Source organism: Sus scrofa, chromosome 1 (assembly GCF_000003025.6).
Source record: "Sus scrofa isolate TJ Tabasco breed Duroc chromosome 1, Sscrofa11.1, whole genome shotgun sequence".
Lineage (NCBI taxonomy): Eukaryota > Metazoa > Chordata > Mammalia > Artiodactyla > Suidae > Sus > Sus scrofa.
The window spans coordinates 260,995,305-261,015,142 of NC_010443.5; the positions used below are offsets into that span (position 1 = coordinate 260,995,305).

Sequence of the window (19,838 nt, forward strand, 5' to 3'; positions counted from 1 at the left end):
ACTCTCAGAGACCCGGTTAGGGCAAGAACAAAGGTCTTCTGGTTCCCACCAGGTTTCTCTTCTCTTGCTGCACAGGACCTGCCTTCCAGGAGAATAATTTCTGGCAGAAGCAAGTTCCTGGGGAAACGAGGAACTCAGGGAGGGTGGAGAGGGGAGTAGAGGGATCCCCATGGGGGTGGGGAGAGGACAACTGGAGGGGAGGGGGCATCGGCAAAGTCTCCTACCTTCTCAGGTTGCTGAGGGCTCTGAGGTGAGGCCTTCTCAGGTCTCCAGGGCTGCTCTCCCCACCCTTCTCAATTTGCCTGTCTTTGTGTGGTTGAACCTGACCTAGTATTAAATAACATGCTTTTTCACACATTTTGAAAGCAAAGTCAGGCTTTAATGATCAGTATTCTGTTCCTTGGTATTTTCTTTCAAGCAAAAGCTATGTTTTTGTAAGATACTACATTTCAGTGGGGCTATTCTTCAGTCCCTGGCAAACATTCCTGAGTGGTAGGTTTTAGGAGGGTGCCAATTTATTGCTTCTGGTGTCCAATAACCATGGAATGAGTGTCTGTCTCCGTGTCCCCCAAGGACATGTTATTTCAGAAAGTTACTGCTCTTAAAATCATTCTCTAATGAAAGCAAGTGTCCCTAATTCTAAGTAGGGTGAGCTTTACAAATAAGACCAGCTGTGAGTGCTGAAAAAAAAGGAAGAAACTTCAACAACAGAGAGCCATAGTGAAAACTGGATGCAGCTGACCTTCGTTAGGCGTTTTCACAGTTGTTTAAAAAGATGTCTTCAGTAAACTCATCTAGATTTGCTAAAAATGTTTGGCATGATGGACAAGCAGTGTCTGTAGGCCAATATTCAATCCAGGTTGAGGAATCTAAAGGGTAAATGTACCTGCCAAGAAATAATGCAAATGAAGTGTTTGTGATGATGGCCGTAAATAGAGAAGAGCTGAATTCAGTTGAACCCAAGCAGGTGCCCAGAGGTCAGGCTGCGGCAAAGCTCTTCTGGACCGCCACCCCCCACCCCCATCCCTCAGGAAAGTCCACAAACCCTGAGGATCAGGAAGCAGCTTGGGGCTCCCATGGTTAAAGCAGGAACAGCATCTGTTTCAACGTCTATTTTTAGGTTTTTTTTTTTTTTGTCTTTTTGCCTTTTCTAGGGCTGCTCCCATGGCATATGGAGGTTCCCAGGCTAGGGGTCGAATCAGAGCTGTAGTCGCTGGCCTACGCCAGAGCCACAGCAAAGGGGGATCCAAGCCGAGTCTGCGACCTACACCACAGCTCAGGGCAACGCCGGATCGTTAACCCACTGAGCAAGGGCAGGGACGAACCCGCAACCTCATGGTTCCTCGTCGGATTCGTTAACCACTGAGCCACGATGGGAACTCCCAATGTCTATTTTTTAAAAACGGATAATATAAACACTGTCCTCTTTACAAACAGAATAGCCTGAGAACTTCAGAAGGAATGGGTATGGCAGAGGTGTTGAGGCGCATCCCCCAGATTCATCACCAGTCCCAGGCACGAGTCCTCAGCTACTCTGATAGTTTTAAGGGGTTCTTTGTTTTAAACTCACATTATTTCATTTATGCTCCTAATGGTTTGTGTGTTAAGAGCAGGGCACATAAGAAATATGTAGTGTTGGAGTTCCTGTCGTGGCTCAGTGGTTAACGAATCCGACTAGGAACCATGAGGTTGCGGTTGGTCCCTGCCCTTGCTCAGTGGGTTAACGATCCGGCGTTGCCGTGAGCTGTGGTGTAGGTTGCAGACGCGGTTCGGATCCTGCGTTGCTGTGGCTCTGGCGTAGGCCGGTGGCTACAGCTCCGATTCAACCCCTAGCCTGGGAACCTCCTTATGCCGCGGGCCAAGAAATATCAAAAAGACAAAAAAAAAAAAAAAAAAAAAAGAAAAAAGAAATATGTAGTGTATTTAAGAATAAATTATACTCCATTTTGGAGGGAAGGTCAGAAACTCCAAAATGTTGGTGACTTACTTGAAATTGAAATTATGTTTTATCTGGAGGGCTTCTTTACCCATAATTAAGTACTGTTTTCCTTTTTCGAGGTTAGCGTTCGTACAGGTTGTCTTTTTAATAAAGGTGATTTCAGAGCCTTTCTCAGCAACGGCTTCTCCTGAGAGACACACAAATAAGGTTATCATATTCTTGGCACGATGTCACAATTATTAACTCTTTCGAGCATTCCAATTCCTCATGGCTCTTTATCATCCAGTGTAAACATCTATCGGCAGGCTAATGGCTATTGGAGAGTGGCTGTGTCCATGTGGTTAAGATGTCGACTCTGGGCTCAGGCTCTCCAGGCTAAACCCCAGCTCTGCTACTTCCTGACTGTGTGGCCTGGACAAATGAGACTCAGACCCCTCATGCAAAACAAAACAAAACAAAAAAACTAGACATCACAATAAAACCCACCCTGCAGAACTGTTGTGAGATTAAATGGGTTAATATTTGAAAAGTGCTTAGAGCACAGTAAGCGCTATATAAGTGCTTTTCATTGTGACTCCATGTAGAACCAGGAATTAAAAGAATCTCTCTGGAGTTGAACAATATTAATCTCTGTATATTACACAGCAATATAAAAAAGGATTTGGTAGCTGGCAGTGGGCAACTTTATAAAAAAAATTGCAGGACATGAAAGACTTGGAAAATATTAAAGAAGATATCTTTGGGATTCCCAAAGAACCCCGACATAGCCAAGAAGCTGGCTCCTGTGCCCTAGAATGCATTCCCTCCCTGTGTTGGCTTGCTGAATGTCTACGCATTTTAAACACATCTTCAATTCTCACACTGGCCAGTACACACTCCCTGATACACTTTGTCATAAGTATCTGTCTTCCCCTTACTCCCATTCTACTTGAATTTCTATCACAGTGCTTCACTCCACATGCCTGTCTCCTCTGCTAGACTGGAAACTTCCTGAGGCCAGGACAGGGAAATTCATTGCTACATATTCAGGACTGATAACCAGTTATGAAGCTCTGGCAGAGTCATCCAAATTTTTAAATCCGAAAAACTTCTGAACTTGTTGGTTAATAGGATATGACAGTAACTGCACAAATGGTACATTTAATTGGTAAAAGAAATTTTGGTGTACTCGAATTAGTTCAAGCTAATTTTCTTAGGCTCTCCCGGTGACCATTAAAACATGACTTCCTATTGCAGCAATACCTCAACAACCTTCCCAGCACTATATGCCCAGTCAGCCCCTGTCACAGTAAGCAGTGTGGCTGGTGGGGCCTTATCATTATTTTAAAAAACCTTTTGTTATGGGAAACTTCAAGCATATTCAAAAGGGATAATAATTAACCCATTTCAACAATCATCCTTTTTTTTTTTTTTTCCATTTATATCCTTACCTACTCTAAGCATCCTGTATTTTAGGAAAATACCAATCACAGGATAATAATATCATTATCTTTGAATTACATAGTTGCCCTCGTTCTAAATTAGTTTTTATCTTGGTTTATTAGCAAACAGCAATTCTTGTGTAAGTGGTGTGTGGTGTTTTGATATTTATATAAATTCAAAATCTACATATATTAAAAATTAACACCCAGAGTGAAGAGATAACAAAGTATCAAAAGTTTTCTTAATATTTCCTTTTAAATGCCCTATATATGCAACTTCTAGACTGACAGAACAAAGAAGAAACGATACTTAAAAAAGAACTGCAGCTTGGGAATCATCTGGTCCTGCATGAAATTCAGAAAAGTCTGGAATGTCTTTTGATACAAGGCAAAAATTGATACAAAATAAGTAATGTGCATTTCTGGATTGAAAAGCACTTGATTATTCCAGTAAAAATAGGAATGGCTTATAGGTCATGTAATGACTGTCAATTCAGTAGAGATATAACTGGAAAAGTTTGATGTGGTTCCTTGTTGTCAAAACAAAGCTCAAACGGGGCCTCGTGTAGTGAGTCAAGCAAAAAACATTGAAACTTTCTAAAAATAAAAAAAACCTTATTTGGAATTAAACATATTTAATAAATGATGTTACAATTTACATCATTTGATAAGCAGTTTTATAGTATGTGTAGCTGAGTTTACTTAGAGAATAATAGGGAACATATTTTAAAATGTTGTTTTATGTGTTATTTTACTTACAAATTCATTTTGTTGTATTGGTTACTAAAGTTCACTTACCTATCAAAACTCAAACGGCCTCTAGGCCACTTCATAGATGTTGCTAACTCGTTTCCCTGTTTCAATGCTTGCTTGCTCCAACAGAAGCCAGAATGATGTTGTAATTAATTAATTAATTTATTTATTGGCCAAGCCACTGCAGTGACAATGCTGGATCCTTAACCCAATGTACCACAAGAGAACTCCTTTTGGGGGTGAGGTGGCAGAATGATCTTTTTTTTTTTTAGGGCCTGGACCACGGCATATGGACGTTCCTAGGCTAGGGGTTGAGTCAGAGCTGCAGGTGCCAACCTTTGCCACAGCCACAACAACTTGGGATCTGAGCCAAGTCTGCAACCTACAACCACAGCTCACTGCAATGTTGGATTCTTAACCCAGTGAGCAAGGCCAGAGATTGAACCTGCATCCTCGTGGTTACTAGATAGATTCGTTTCTGCTGAGCCAAGGTGGGAACTCCCAGAATGATCTTTTAAAACCATAAATCAAAAAATATTTCTTGCCTACCTAAAACCAATAATTAGCTTCCCTTTGGACTTCTAGAATAAAATCCAAATTTCTTACCATGCCTTATAAATCCCTGTATGACCCAGCTCCTGCCCATCTGGGTCCTTCTCATCTCCCCTTTGAGAATGGCTAACTCCTAATATCGTCTCCTAAAAGATCTCATCTATTATCACACAGAAGGTATTTTTCCCGTTATTTCTGTGTCTGTTTCAGATGTAATACTTATGATTTATAATTATTCATTTGTCCATTTCCTTTTTTTTTAAAAAGTGTCTCCTCAAATGGAATATAAACTTAATGAAGGTAGGAACTCTGGCTGTATTATTCAAGTTTTATCCCCTGTGTCTAATATGATGCCTGCCATGTAGTAAATACTAAATATTTGTTGAAAGAATAAAAGAAAGAATTCTCACCAGCTTTGTAGACATCCAGTAGGGACGCGGTGTACTTAACAAAAGCACTTTCTTCAGTCATGGCTATGATCTTAACTTTATAAACTGTTAAAAACAACACACACACACACAAATAACTCATTCTTAATACCACCAAAGTTGTGTCCAACTGAAGCCAGGAGGAGTCAAACAAATGAGAAATGAAGCATGGCAAGCTTTTATGGGCATCCTGGTAAATCTCATTTCTTCCAAGAAACCTTCCCAAATACTCTCAGTGTGATTCTACCGCTCTTGACTCTAATGATATATTTCACTTTGAAATACTAGCCCTGGCCTCTGTTATAGAATAGGCTGAATAGAATAAGTGCAATATTAAGTTAAAATACAGAAGCACACGAAACAAACAAAATCAGAGTTGGATGTAAAGTTCAGATTCTGATCCTTTAAGATGAGTGGAATCACGCCCATGGGGCCTTGGAAGAGCCCCTTCCCTGCCCGCATGTGCACAGAGGGGCCTCCAGCTAACGTCTGGGCCTGCCATGCGGGCCTCCCTGTTCCCTTGCCTCCATTCCACTGGCTTTGACCTTTGGGTTTTTTTTTTTTTTTTTTTTTGTCTTTTTGCTATTTCTTGGGCCGCTCCTGCAGCATATGGGGTTCCCAGGCTAGGGGTCTAATCGGAGCTGTGGCTGCCAGCCTACGCCAGAGCCACAGCAACGCAGGATCCGAGCCACGTCTGCAACCTACACCACAGCTCACGGCAACACCGGATCGTTAACCCACTGAGCGAGTGCAGGGACCGAACCTGCAACCTCATGGTTCCTAGTTGGATTCGTTAACCACTGCGCCACAACGGGAACTCCGACCTTTGGTTTTTGATAGGACTCTGTTGTCCATTTTTGCTTGGATTGGCAGCTATCTGCCACGGGACATTCTCAGTCCTGTTTTCCCTTCATTTAGACATCCATAGTTAATCCATGGTGTGTTTGACCTCAGCTCTGAAATGACCACCCTGAGGGGATGCATTCCTCTATGTGGCCTGAGAAAAAAAATTCTCTTATTTTTGCTTCTGATGGGGTTGAAGTGGATGATCTAAAAGTTTTTGTCCATGTTCGAGATTCTAGCTAGCTAGATGAATGAATGAAATCTTTGTGGCAGAATGAAAGGCTATGTAAATTCATGGCTTAAAATAAAGAATGTCCTGAATTTCAAATTCTTAAGTCTTTATGGTGGATATGGGCAATGTACCTACTGTGGGCACAGGTAGAAAGAGGGAACTATTTAAATTTTGTTTTTATTCTGTTATTCCAGCATCAATCTGTAGTCCAAAAAAGCCAACTAAGTTTTTCCTTGAGACTAATAAACTAAACCCAGATTGCATTTACTCTCCGTGTTAAAATAGATTTCTTATATTTATGAGTTAAAATAAAAAAGACAAAAAAAAGAGTTAAAATAGGTTTATTATGAAGGGAAGAAATAATTTGGTTCTTCTAAATTTTAGACAAAACGTTGTTAAAACAACATAGTATTTCTTCAAGTCTCAGTGTATTTGTCTCTGCCTCTCTCAATGGACTGGAAGAATGGAATAGTGAAATCTTATTCCTTTGTGGCTTCTCAAATGTTCTCCTTGAATATGTTTTAGCACCTTTAATTCAAGGGAGTCTATTAGAATAAAGTGTTTTGGCTGCTTCACTCTCATCACCTTTTCCTTTTTTTTTTTTTTTTTTTTGTCTTTTTGCCATTTCTTGGGCCCTCCTGAGACATGTGGAGGTTCCCAGGCTAGGGGTCTAATTGGAGCTGTAGCCACCGGCCTACGCCAGAGCCACAGCAAAGTGGGATCCGAGCTGAGTCTGAAATCTACACCACAGCTCACGGCAATGCCGGATCTTTAACCCACTAAGCAAGGCCAGGGATCGAACCCGAAACCTCATGGTTCCTAGTCGGATTCGCTAACCACGAGCCACGACGGGAACTCCCACTCTTATCGCTTTTAATGAAAATCATATTTCTTTGATGAAGGATGCTTAACTTCGTGTGCTAATGCTGAAAATTTATGGCATTTTCCTTCAAGGGAACACATGGGATGTTGTATCCATATAATTCCTGTGTGAAGTTGCAGATCTTCATAACTGATCTTGTATTCATAAGGTGTGATGTTTAATGGAACTATATATTGAACTTTTGAACTTACCATATGCAATCTCTGGTTTACATGCTGTTTCTTTTCTAGTATTTACAGAGATTGTTAGATCCACTTCTGTCTGCATTTGTCCACAGTCAGCTGGATTTTGCGAAAAAAGGTACAAGTTAATGTAAGGAAGCAGACACCTTTGGGAGTAAACATAGTTCCTCCTCCTTATCCCTGAGATAATCCAATATAATCTTACAAACACCAGACTCCTAAGACCTGTCCATTTTCTCCTCTTCTATAAAGTGAAAAGATAAAGCAAAAACAAAACAAAACAAACAAAAACAAAATATCGAACGTGAGACATTCTTAGAATGAGTAGTTTACATTCAGCTCTTTGGAAATGTCTGTGCTTCACTGAAGAACTGAGGACATTTTCCCATGTTGAGTATAATCAAAAATTCCTTGAAGGAACCAAACTGATGACATGACTTGACTGATTTATAGCTATAAGATAGAGCAATAAGTACCTAAGAAATGTGTAGATTTTAAGGATTTTTTTTTTCTTTCTTTTTTTTTAGGGTTGCTCCTGTGGCATATGGAGGTTCCCAGGCTAGAGGTCTAATCAGAGCTACGGCTGCCAGCCTACACAACAGTCATAGCAACACAGGATCTGAGGCCCTGTCTGTGACCTACACCACAGATCATGGCAACTCCAGATTGTTAACCCACTGAATGAGGCCAGGGATCGAACCTGCAACCTCATGGTTCCTGGTCGGATTTGTTTCCGCTGTGCCACAATGGGAACTCCAGATTTTAAGGATTTTTGAAAAACAAAATAAAACCCACACCCACCCAGAACCTCATGGAGTTGGGTGCTGATTACTGGTGAGTTCTGGGTCTTTTCCTTGGCCAACAAAAGACTGAATGGAGAACGCCACTAACTGGGAAGGACTAGGGGAAAGAAAGAAGAGCGAGTCTGTTCTCGTAGGCTGTGATCCTATTACACTAAAAAGACCAGATAAAAAGTTAGAATTTTACATCATGTGATCTTTCTGATGTCCAACAACTGTTTGGGCAGTACTCCTCCCCTCTGTACAGTAGACACTATTGGCTTGTTCAGGAGCCATTGTGAAGTAGCTTTCCAGGGCTCAAGGAATCAGCTTTCAAGCAGATGAGAGTACATTTCTACTTCTGAGAAATGACAGCTTGTCAAACTGCTTCCCCCAGATAAGCCCCAGATTGTGAGTGGCTGCTTTAAACAAGCAGGTAGTCGAAACACATTAAATCAAGTTTACCTTCAACACATTTGCACGTTACTCCTTCACAGACTTTCTGAAGTTTGGTCTGGGACATGCTATAAAACATGGTGCACTGTTTATCTGTGGCAAGGAGAGCTCAGTTAGAAGAGGTGGCTTGATGAATATACATTTACCCATCAATGGGTGTCTCCCATCAGGCTTTGGAGATCACCTAATTCCAAAGCTTTTTTATATAGTAAAGTCCCAGGAGAGTTAAATTATGAATTGCCTGTTCGAACATGAGCCCCCTACCCTCAAAATATTCTTTCTGTGCTTGAAATGTTACTTTTCAATATTTCTTTCCTTCTTTCTTTCTTTCTTTTTTTTTTTTTTTTTTTTTTTTTTTGTCTTTTTAGGGCCACACCCACAGCATATGGAGGTTCCCAGGCTAGGGGTTTAATCGGATCTGTAGCTGCTGGCCTATCCCACAGCCATAGCAATGTGGGATCTGAGCTACATCTGTGACCTACACTACAGCTCACAGCAACGCCAGATCCTTAACCCACTGAGCGAGGCCAGGGATTGAACCTGCGTCCTCATGGATGCTAGTCAGATTCGTTTCCACTGAGCTAATATGGGAACTCCTCAATATTTGTTTCTTAGAATGAAAATATTTGGTACTTCAGTGAATGAGAGGAAATAAATTATGTTACATGTAAAGTATGTTACGATACTGAAAGAATTTTTTTTTTTTTTGTCTTTTTTTTGCTATTTCTTTGGGCTGCTCCCGCGGCATATGGAGGTTCCCAGGCTAGGGGTCTAATCAGAGCTGTAGCCACTGGCCTATGCCAGAGCCACAGCAACGCAGGATCCGAGCCGCGTCTGCAACCTACACCACAGCTCAGGGCAACACTGGATTGTTAACCCACTGAGCAAGGGCAGGGACCGAACCCGCAACCTCATGGTTCCTAGTCGGATTCGTTAACCACTGTGCCACGACGGGAACTCCCTGATACTGAAAGAATTGTAATTGGTAACTGTTTAGGCTGGAGACGAAAAGCATCATATATATACACATACGGGTTTTTTCGTATCTCTCAAGGAGAAGAGGGGCTAAATATGCTCTATACGATTTCAAGAGGTAAAACTAGATTGAATGGGTCTCAAAGTTTGGTTCACTTTAAGAATTTCGTTACAAGTAGAACTGTCCAAAATGAAGTCTTCTGTCTGGTGAACCAAAGAACTCTCCATTTACTCAATATTCTCAGAAGTGGCTGAATGATCAAATGGCGGGGGGAGAGTCATTCATTCAAAGTTTACCTGACACTATTAGATGCTACGGGTGCAAGGATAAAAATATTCTCTCTGGGGTTGTGGAGAAAGACATGCAAACAAATAATTATAATGCAATGTGGCAACTGCTATAATAGAGCTCTCTGCAAAATGTGATGAGAATACAGATGGAGTAGGAGTTGATTCTGGGAAGATTAAAGAAATAGTAGGGTGAATGGGCTTCTCTAAAAAGGAGAGAGTCAATGAATAGTAAAAGTGAACAACAAAGATAAACTTGAGGCAAAGTATTCAAAAGTTGAGAGCAATCTAATCCAGTTTTTCTAAACATGAGCAAACTGAGGACCAGAGAGGTGAAATGATTTGTTCAGTGTCATGCAGTGGTTGTTTTGTCCAAGTGGGGATGTTTGTGAAGAGTGAACCCTGAGAGAGGAAATATTAAAAGTCTGTACGCCTCTAGTGCATTTCTACAGGTTCCGTAGTGAATACAAAATAGTCCTCTGAAGATTTAGAGTGGAGCTGATTACCTGGTCTGTGGTACTCATACACTGTGAAAGTAGCAGGACTCAGAAACCCAACTTGAAAAAGTTCAACTATCCGGAATCGAACACAGAGGAAATTATTGGAAGGAATCTGTTCGACAAATTCAAAGTTTAAGAAAATTATGGGAGAGGAGAGACATATTTCAGGCTTTAAATTTTGTGGGCTTTTTTTTTTTTCATTTCACAGTACTTATTTTTTAAATTAAAGCATAGTTGATTTACAATGTTGTGCCAATTTCTGCTGTACAGCAAAGTGATCCAAAACCATATATATATATATATATATTCCTTTTCTTATATTAGCCTCCATCATGGTCTATCCTAAGAGACTGGATATAACTCCCTGTGCTACAAAGTAGGCCCTCATTACCCATCCACTCTAAATGTAATAGTTTGCATCTACCAACCCCAAACTCCCAGTCCATCCCTCTCCTTCTCCCCTCCCCCTTGGCAATCACAAGTCTGTTCTCTATGTTTGTGAGTGTTTCTGTTTTGTAGATAGGTTCATTTGTTAGGCTTTAAAATTGGAATAGTAATAGTAAATAAAGAATATGAAAAGTAGAACTTACCGAGTTCAACTGACAAATAACATGTCCATCTTTGATTTCATAATCAGTTAATAGTTGATCCACCCCTTCTACAAGCTAAGGGAACACAGAGAAAATCTCAAATTTAATTTCATGATCTTTTTGTTTAAATGCATTTACCCAATGATAGAATGTTAGACCATGGGGCTATAATCCACTATTTAAAGACACTGCAGAGCAGCTCCTCCTCTTGAAAAAGTCTGAACATGTCATCATGTGCACTCACATTTTTCAGATGATGCAAAATATGCCCCCCGCTTCATTTTGAAAAATAAAAACTTAGGTATTGCTGTTTTGAAAAGAAGATAATTCTATGAAAGTGACATAAAGGAAATAGTTTTGTTTCTAAAATAATGCAGTAAAGAAAAAGCAAGCATCCATAACATTATTTAAAAGAAAACAGGAGTCTCTATCGTGCCTCAGTGTTAACAAACCCAACTAGTACCCATGAGGATGTGGGTTAAGGATCCGGTGTTGCCGTGAGCTGTGGTGTAGGTGGCAGGTGTGGCTTGGATCCTGTGTTGCTGTGGCTGCGGCGCAGCCAGGGGCTACAGCTCCAATTTGACACCTTGCCTGGGATCTTCCATAGGCCACAAGAACGGCCCTAAAAAAAAGGCAAAAGACAAAAATTTTAAAAAATAAATAAAAGAAAACTCTTACAGCTCTTAAGTCTTCTGCGTTTGCATTGACTCCAGTAGGCAGTGAGATATCCATCACTGCATGGGAGGACCCAGATGATGATTCTTCCCTGCTGGGCTTGTAGCTAAAACAAATTAGAGATTGGAAAATGAAATAAAGAAATGGATAAGAGTATTTAAGAAAAGGCCCTATTTGGTGGTAGGCTTTAATTTTCTAATTTGAGTCTCTAACTATTTGCCTCTTTACAATATATATGTTGCAACCTCTGGATTTTAGAGTTGCAAAACCTGTGAGTCACTTTTCCCAACTCTATACTCACTTGACCAGTAATCTCAATGGACCACCATTCTGGAGCTGGAAGGGATCATAAAAGTCATTCAGTCCAAGCTCCTAATTAGCTAGTTGAGGAAACAGGATGAGAGTAAAGTACTCGTTCAAGGTCACATGACTGTCCACCTCAGAGCTGTAGGAGTCCTTTGATTCTCATCCTAGTTCTTTTTCTAACAAAGCACATTCAAAGAAGAAAATTAATTGTATATTGGAAAGAGAATCAACAAGCATGTTTAGGAAAAGCTGGAAGGAAATACGCTAAAATGTTAGCAGCTACTTTCTCTGGCTGATGAAATTATAAGTAATTTTCTCTCTTCCATGCTTTTCTCTATTATCTAAAATTTTCACAATAGATACTTTATTTTCAAAAATATTTCAAGGACTATCCTTTATCTAGGAATTGTGCTTATGGGGAAGCTCAAGAGAAAGACAAAGAGGGTAAAATGGGAGATTTGGATTGCTGTTTTTTTCCTGGTATGAGAGAAAAAATACTGAAATAGGGAATCAGGAAACTTGGGTTTTATCCCAGTTCTCCTGAGAGAGTTCACAAATTATTTTCCCTTTCTAGAGCTCATTTTCTTATTTGAAAAATTAACTGTGAAGAAGTATGAACTTGTATTTTAAATTTATCTTTATAATTTTAAGGCTTTGTTTTGAGAGGTAGAGAAGCTTGCTGCTAAAATTAAGCAGAGTCAGAATATTTAAAAGAGGAGCAGGTTGATAGCATAGGGACAGAGGGGAGTGTGGTACTGCGAAGGCTGAGTTTTAGATTCCAGCCTCACCTTAAGATGCAGGAGAGGCAGCTATACATTTGAGAGTGGAGCTTGGGAGAGCAGTCAGGATTAATGGAAGAACCTGGGGAGATGGCCTTGTAAGGGGGAAAATGAACTGATCTCACCCAAAGGAATGAGTATGAGTGAAATTGGAGGTATTATTTGAGTTAGTGAGGTGGCAAGGGATCTCTTTTCTCCAATCACATCTTATCGAGCAGATATACAGCAGACCCAAAAGAAGTTTTATTTATTTTTTATTTTTATTTATTTATTTTTTTTGTCTTTTTGCTATTTCTTGGGCCGCTGCCGCGGCATATGAAGGTTCCCAGGCTAGGGGTCCAATCGGAGCTGTAGTCTCCGGCCTACGCCAGAGCCACAGCAACGCGAGATCCGAGCCGCGTCTGCAACCTACACCACAGCTCACGACAACGCCGGATCGTTAACCCACTGAGCAAGGGCAGGGACCAACCGCAACCTCATAGTTCCTAGTCGGATTCGTTAATCACTGCGCCACGACGGGAACTCCCCAAAAGAAGTTTTAGATGTCATATTTACCATAAAAATTTAAATATTATAACATTTCTGGCTTATTAAAATTTAACCCTATTCTTCATGAAATTAACAATATAGAAGAAAATATAAGGCAACTTGGAGCTGAAATATGACATGCAGCATCTCCTTAATTGGATGGGTAAGTGTCACTAGAAGCAGAGAACTCTGGCTCACAGATGCAAATACTCTGTCAACAGGATGGAAAAGGGCCTCCCGAGTGGAGGTGTCTGTGAAAAGTTGCTGGAGCCTTGATGACTGGTTGCCATAGCGACCGTTTCAACCGAGGAACAGAAACCTTCCTTTCAAGAAGCCCTTTGCCTGCTGCCAAAGACAGCAATCTTTCCCAAAGGCATTTTGTTCCAAGGGAAGGAGAGAAATGAAATCCTTTTTTCTTTTCTTAAGAATACAACAGAGAAGTTGTAAAAAGCTAAATACACGAAAGAGACCCTCTGAACGTAGAAACTGTGTGCTGGCATTTTTTAAATCAGGAGAGAGTATATTTGAAGGGAAAGAATTTCTCACATGAATAAGTACTACACAGTTACATTTGGAATTTATCCAACCTAACTTTAGTATCACAGAGCCAAAAGTGTGTTCCACCTGTTTTTTTTTTCTTTTTGAACATTCTGTCCCCAGTTTATAAAAACCAAAAGATAGAATATGCAATATTGCATCTCTATTGCTTTCTTTTGTATATTAATCTGGACTAGGACTCCGGTCAATGAATTCAAATGAGTAAGTTTTTGATGAGAGCCTTTTTATGTACAGTGAGTTGTGGAACTACTAGTGGGCACTTTAAGATCAGATAGTCCACTATCATTGCTTTATAGAAGAGGCCCAGGGAAGTTAAGTGATTTACTGAAGGTTCATGTGAATCCTTCACGGCAGAGGCTGGTCCACAGGGGTCCAGCTCCACTCCCAGAGAGCCCTTCTCATTTCCACTTGGGGTGCTCCCTGTAGGTCCCATAGGTGGACTCCAGCTTTGCCCAGAACCTCATACCTCCCTGTGACAAGTGCTATGGGTTTAAACCATTATCATACCCCTTCCAGAGAAGAGAGGTACCCAAGAGTAGGAATGGCAATTAGCAGAAAGAAAGCTGTCTGGGATAAGGTAATAGGCCCTTAAGGGAGTGAAGGGTGTGTGTGAGGGGGAACAGAGAGCAGAGACTGAAGGACGGAAGGAAGGAAGGATTTCGAGCAGGCTAGTGATGAAGGATTTCTGAGAAGAGAATGCCTGGGCTGGGGACCACAGGCGAGGCTGAGCAATGCTGGGAAGCAGATGTTGATAAATAATGTGCTATTCCTTGAGGTCAGGGGTCTAATATTACACTGATGGAAGGAAGCAGTTTAGAAACTGAACTGGGTGTCAGGGTCTGAGGTTTGAGGCTCTAGCTCTGCCTGATTCTGTGAGAAGCTGGCAGGTTACTTCACCTCTTGGTGAGGTTTCTTTACCTCTAAAGTAAGGGTATTACTATATCATCATATCACCCTAAAATCTTTTAGCTCTAATCTATGACACAACTCCATGGAATTTCTTTTTTTTTTTTTTTTTGGTCTTTTTGCTATTTCTTTGGGCCGCTCCCGAGGCATATGGAGGTTCCCAGGCTAGGGGTCCAATCGGAGCTGTAGCCACCGGCCTACGCCAGAGCCACAGCAACGCGGGATCCGAGCCGCGTCTGCAACCTACACCACAGCTCACGGCAACGCCGGATCCTAACCCACTGAGCAAGGGCAGGGACCAACCCGCAACCTCATGGTTCCTAGTTGGATTCGTTAACCACTGCGCCACGACGGGAACTCCTCCATGGAATTTCTAAGCTACCCATCCTGAGTGCTTTGCATCATGTGTAAGATCATAAGTAAAAACAGCAAAATATCAGTCACAGAGGTAACTGGTGTTGAGAACAGGAAGAATTAAGGAAATAGAACAGAAGAAGAGGTACTAAGAGATGGTGGAAATAAGAAAGAAGTCTGTGTTCTAGTCCTGGCTGTGCCATTAACTCATACACTTTGTGTGATCATTAAGATATATATATACACACATTAATGATCACACAGAGTGTATGAGTATATATATGTGTATATAGACATATACATATTTTCAAAACCATATATATTCATAAACACTTTAGGATGGTGTTTTGTTAAGTGGGATAATGGCCCCAAAGATGTCCATCTCCTGAACTTGTGGATTTGTTACTTTACACAGCAAAAGGGACTTGCAGGGTATGATTAAGTTAAGGATCTTGAACTTGGGAGATTCTCCTGATTATCTGGGTGGGCCCAGTGTAATCACAGGGGTCTTTATAAGGGAAAGAAGCAGGAAAGTCAGAGAAGGAGAGATGATGATGGAAGCAGGGGTCTGAGTCAGAGAGAGAAACTGGAAGATGCTGTGCTGCTGGCTTTGAAGATAGAGGGAGGGGCCACAGCCAAGGAAAGCAGGTGCCTCTAGAATCTGGAAAAGAATAGGACTTGGATTTTCCCTAGAGCCTCCAAAATGAACATGGCCCCGATAACACCTTGACTTTAGAACTTCTGACCTCCAGAACTATAAGATAATACATTTGGGTTGTTTTATGATATTACATTTATGGTAAATTGTTATACCATAGGAATAAGCAATAGGAAATGAGGAGAGTAGCCAATTCAGGTCTTGGGGTTAGCTAAGGATTCGGCATCTGTAGTTCTCAACGCTGGCTACCCTTAGAAGAACCTCCAGGGGTAAGGTGGAGTTCTGTATAGTTTTAAAAGCTCTCCAGCTAAATTCAAAGTGCAACCTGACTTGAGAATCCCTGGCTAGCTGGCAGCGGCCAGGGATTTTGCTGGGCGAATGTGATTTTTCTAAGAAAGTAGGAGCTGCTTCTGAAAGAATCCTTTGCTCTTTTCCTAATATTTATATATCACACCTCTACCTTTCTGGAAGACAAATTAATAGTATAGCGTTTGAATTAGAAGAAGGTCAAAAGTGGGAGGGAAAACTATATACAAGCAAAACAAAGCTGTTCTGTACAGTAAGTAGCTATTTACGAATACCTATGTTCCACATTTTAAAAGCAGACAATTTTGCATCTTCTGGACATTCTTAAAATTCAAAAAGATTTGGAGAGGTAATACTCTGGCAGAAATGAGATCTTGAAGTTTACTCTCGCCTTGGAGGAAATGGGCTCACCTGGCACAGGCCACTATGCGCTTGTATTCTGAGCTGCTGTAGCTGGATGCTGGCACATACAACAAACAAACAAAAATAAAAGTAAACTGTTTTGTAACTGTTTTGGAATGTGTAAGAACAGAATCATTAATGAGCATATCTCTGAACACACTTAAAAAAATGATTTGTGATTTGGAAGTTGGTACTTTCGATGATTTTAACTGAGATTTGTGGCTACTGACAATCCCAGGAAGTCTTGAAATCATTAGAACAGTTCCTTGCTCTCCAAGAATTTATAATTTAAGGAAGGAGTCATTTAAGGTAAATGTGTTGCTAACGTGTTTGGAGAAGGAAGCAGGGAGGAGGAGCTGATGCTTGGATTTGCTGGAAGTTGGAAATTTCTTGTAGGAACAGATTTCTGAGCCACAGACCGATGCCATCAGGGCAGAGGAACAGCACACACCCTGTCCCTGGGGCCATGGGTAAGGGAGGACTGGGGTGTGTGAGTGGATTTGCTTCTGGGCTGGGAGGGGAGAACCAACCCATCAGAAGAGGGATCTAAGGGCCATAGGTAGAAAAAAGACAGGAACACTAAGAAAAGATCACAAGTCCTGGGGAGAGCAAATTGAAGATGTGGGCAGAGAAATGTGCACTTGCCAGATCCCTTGGAATACAGAAAGGGTAAGGGATAAAAACCCAACAGAGTGGTGAGAGACACTCAGGACCCGGGAACGGAACGCTGCCACAAAAGTAACAGAAATTCAAGGTTCTGAGACCTTTCTGTAGCTTTACAACTAGTTATATTATTAAAAGTAACTTTTAGTCAAAACAATTTCCAGATTAGTAGTGCATGCATCTAGCTTATTTATTGTTAATTAATATCAATTTCCAACTAATATTAAAGTTACCTCTATGATAATAAATGGCAGTAATGTTTACTCAGATGTCAACTGCTTGAAGAATTTGATTAAGAATTTTTTTTTTTAATTTAGCATGGTTTTCCTAATCAGGGAAGCTCTTTGGCATTCTTCATGCTTAGCCAAAATGATAGGGTAAATCACGCTCTTTTACCTTCAATATCCTGGATTTCGATTTTCAAATCAAAGCTGCAAACTTCCTCAGAGGTACTGGTTTTGTGAACCACAGTTTTTACCTATATTGGGACAAGTGAACAAGAAGATTCTATTTAAAATGGGGAGTAGAAAAGGTATTCAGACAGTACTGTGGCTGCAAGTGGGAAGCTTGATGTTCTTTCATCATCCAATGCAAATGGTATACATTAATTTCCCAGCAACTGGACTTTCAGAAACTCCATTTGAAACATAGTGAGAATCCCAAAGTAAGCAAAAAACCACCTCAGTCCAAGCAGAACCTTGGTTCAAATCCCAGGCAGTCAAATCTGAGCACCTCACTCTATAGGAAAGTTTTTAAGACTTTCATCCTCGTGTCTATACACTCTAATTTTACCCATAGCACTCCAAGATCATGAAGTTTGTTTTTCTCTAGCCCACAAACCACTGCAGTAACAATAAATTATAGGTGTACATGGACGGGCAGACATGCTGCCCAAAGTAGCAACTAAAAATGACAGAAAAGTGGACCATCCATCTCCTCGACCCTCATGCAGTCTTATTTATTTAGCTGCGCTTGTGGCATGAGGGATCAAACAGCAGTGACAATGCTAAATCCTTAACCTCTAGGCCACCAAGGAACTCCCCTGCAATCCTGTAAACCATCTTTGAAAGAATAAATGTACTAAAGATGAGCTCACAATTAAATAATCAATAGAATGTTAATTTATGCTCAGAACACTCAGCATACTGAGTTTACTTTATTTTAGGCATCTGGCAGTTACAAGTTTTTCTAAGCTGTTTATGTGTGTCCATGCAGTCTATGGTTAAAATAGAGGAAACTTAAGCCCTTACATGTATACATCATTCCCCAATGATGCTGAATAAATGAAATGAGACCATACTGACCACAGCATCCACGTATATATGTGAGTGTGTACATACCTATATGTCATGTATATATACAGAAACATAAAATTATTTCTCTCTATATATAATTATATACATCTAATTTACATAAATACAGAGACTACATACATATAAAGATTAGAAATTGTGGGGATACCTACCAAATAGCTAGAAAAAATAATAAATGACTTACTTTAGTCATGGTTACCCAAGCCCAGATTTCTGTAACTTTGTGGCAAAGTCAACCTTCTTATATGTTTCTTAACCCCAATTAAGTCCACTCATCATGAAATACTCACATGCACTGTAGCCAAGCCACTGTTCTGTCCAGTACTGAACACAACAAGGTCATCATTGAGAGGCACCTGGAAAGATTTTTGCATTCAATATTATTTCTCATGCAGATTTGCTTTTCACAAACACAGACTTGTGGGCAGTAAGAACTATTTCCAGTTATTAGTGTATTTAAATATACCTTAAAGTAATCTAAAATGTGGTAATTAGAAAAATACATATTAGCAGCTATAAACTGACAGCTACTATTACTGATACAGAACCTGGTTTTTCCAATGCGTTTTTTCCTTTGGGAAATTCTCATCATCTACTGAGGTTTTCATTTTAAAAACTCTGGTAGTAGCAAAGGATATGGGGCACATTGTTGAAGCCATTTCAAATTTGGCCACAGACTGCGTGTGTGACTGGGATCACGCAGAACCACTGGCAGATTCCCCAATGTGTTTTCTCTCTTACTCTACTGCCAAGTTTTTGTGTGTTCTGTTCTCTATATGTGGAATATTCTTCCTTTTTTTTTTTTTCACCTGGCCAACTCCTTCTGATTATTCCAAATTTAAACTGCCTACCAGGATGCATTTGACAAACTCTTCCCACCTCTCAGCCTGGCCCACGAGGCTCCACTCTGTCCATTTCCCTAGCAAAGATCCTATTTTTCAGTGTTTGTCTGAATGACTCTCTCCTTCACACTACAAGGTTCTTTGTGTTTTACTTATGAATCCCCAGTGCCCAGGGCAGAACAAGAACCCCTGCTTGGGACATAGGAGGTACTCATTTACATTTTAAGGAGTGAATAGTTACATTTGTAAAAGAAAGGTGGAACAGATGATTTCAAAGGTCCCATCCAGTTATAAAATATTATAAAAAAATCCATTATTTACCTCTACTGGCCTCCCAATGAAATTCTTCTCTGTAATTTTATAATGGTAGAAGTCACCTCTATGCTTGTAAGAAACTTTGACATCCATATTCAAGAGGAAATTTTTAATCAGGAGTGAATACTCTGTCAGGCCCTCGATGGCATTGATTGTATCCTATTAATAATCAGCAAGGCACAAAAATAGGTTCACTCATTTATATACTCCCTGTTGACACATAACCTCATGAGAGGGTGAGTCAGCATTGCCTGGGGATGAGGCTGGCTGAGGGAAACTGGTTGAGGATCCCTGTGTGGAGGTGGAAGGATGCTCTCTCCCTCCCCCAGTAAGGATGCTGCTGTTAGCAGAGAGAGGGAGGAAGTGTGGCCTCAGAGCCAGGTTCTCTACATGTCCTGAGCACACGACCTCA

At 40.6% G+C, this 19,838-nt stretch overlaps 1 protein-coding gene across 2 annotated transcripts in view; it reads right to left on the reverse strand.

Annotated features, from left to right (window-relative positions):
• C5 (complement C5) overlaps window positions 358-19,838 on the reverse strand; it is a 93,207-nt gene continuing 73,726 nt past the window's right edge. The window contains exons 29-40 of one of the 2 annotated variants that reach the window (XM_021083557.1): window positions 19,433-19,585; window positions 18,560-18,625; window positions 17,353-17,434; window positions 16,303-16,351; window positions 11,500-11,602; window positions 10,822-10,896; window positions 10,238-10,343; window positions 8,478-8,561; window positions 7,243-7,332; window positions 5,076-5,159; window positions 1,988-2,126; window positions 358-886 (exon numbers count right to left, since the gene is read on the reverse strand). In XM_021083557.1, coding sequence (XP_020939216.1) covers window positions 748-886; window positions 1,988-2,126; window positions 5,076-5,159; window positions 7,243-7,332; window positions 8,478-8,561; window positions 10,238-10,343; window positions 10,822-10,896; window positions 11,500-11,602; window positions 16,303-16,351; window positions 17,353-17,434; window positions 18,560-18,625; window positions 19,433-19,585 — 1,170 coding nt within the window. In that variant the 3' untranslated portion in view covers window positions 358-747. 2 annotated transcript variants of the gene reach the window in all.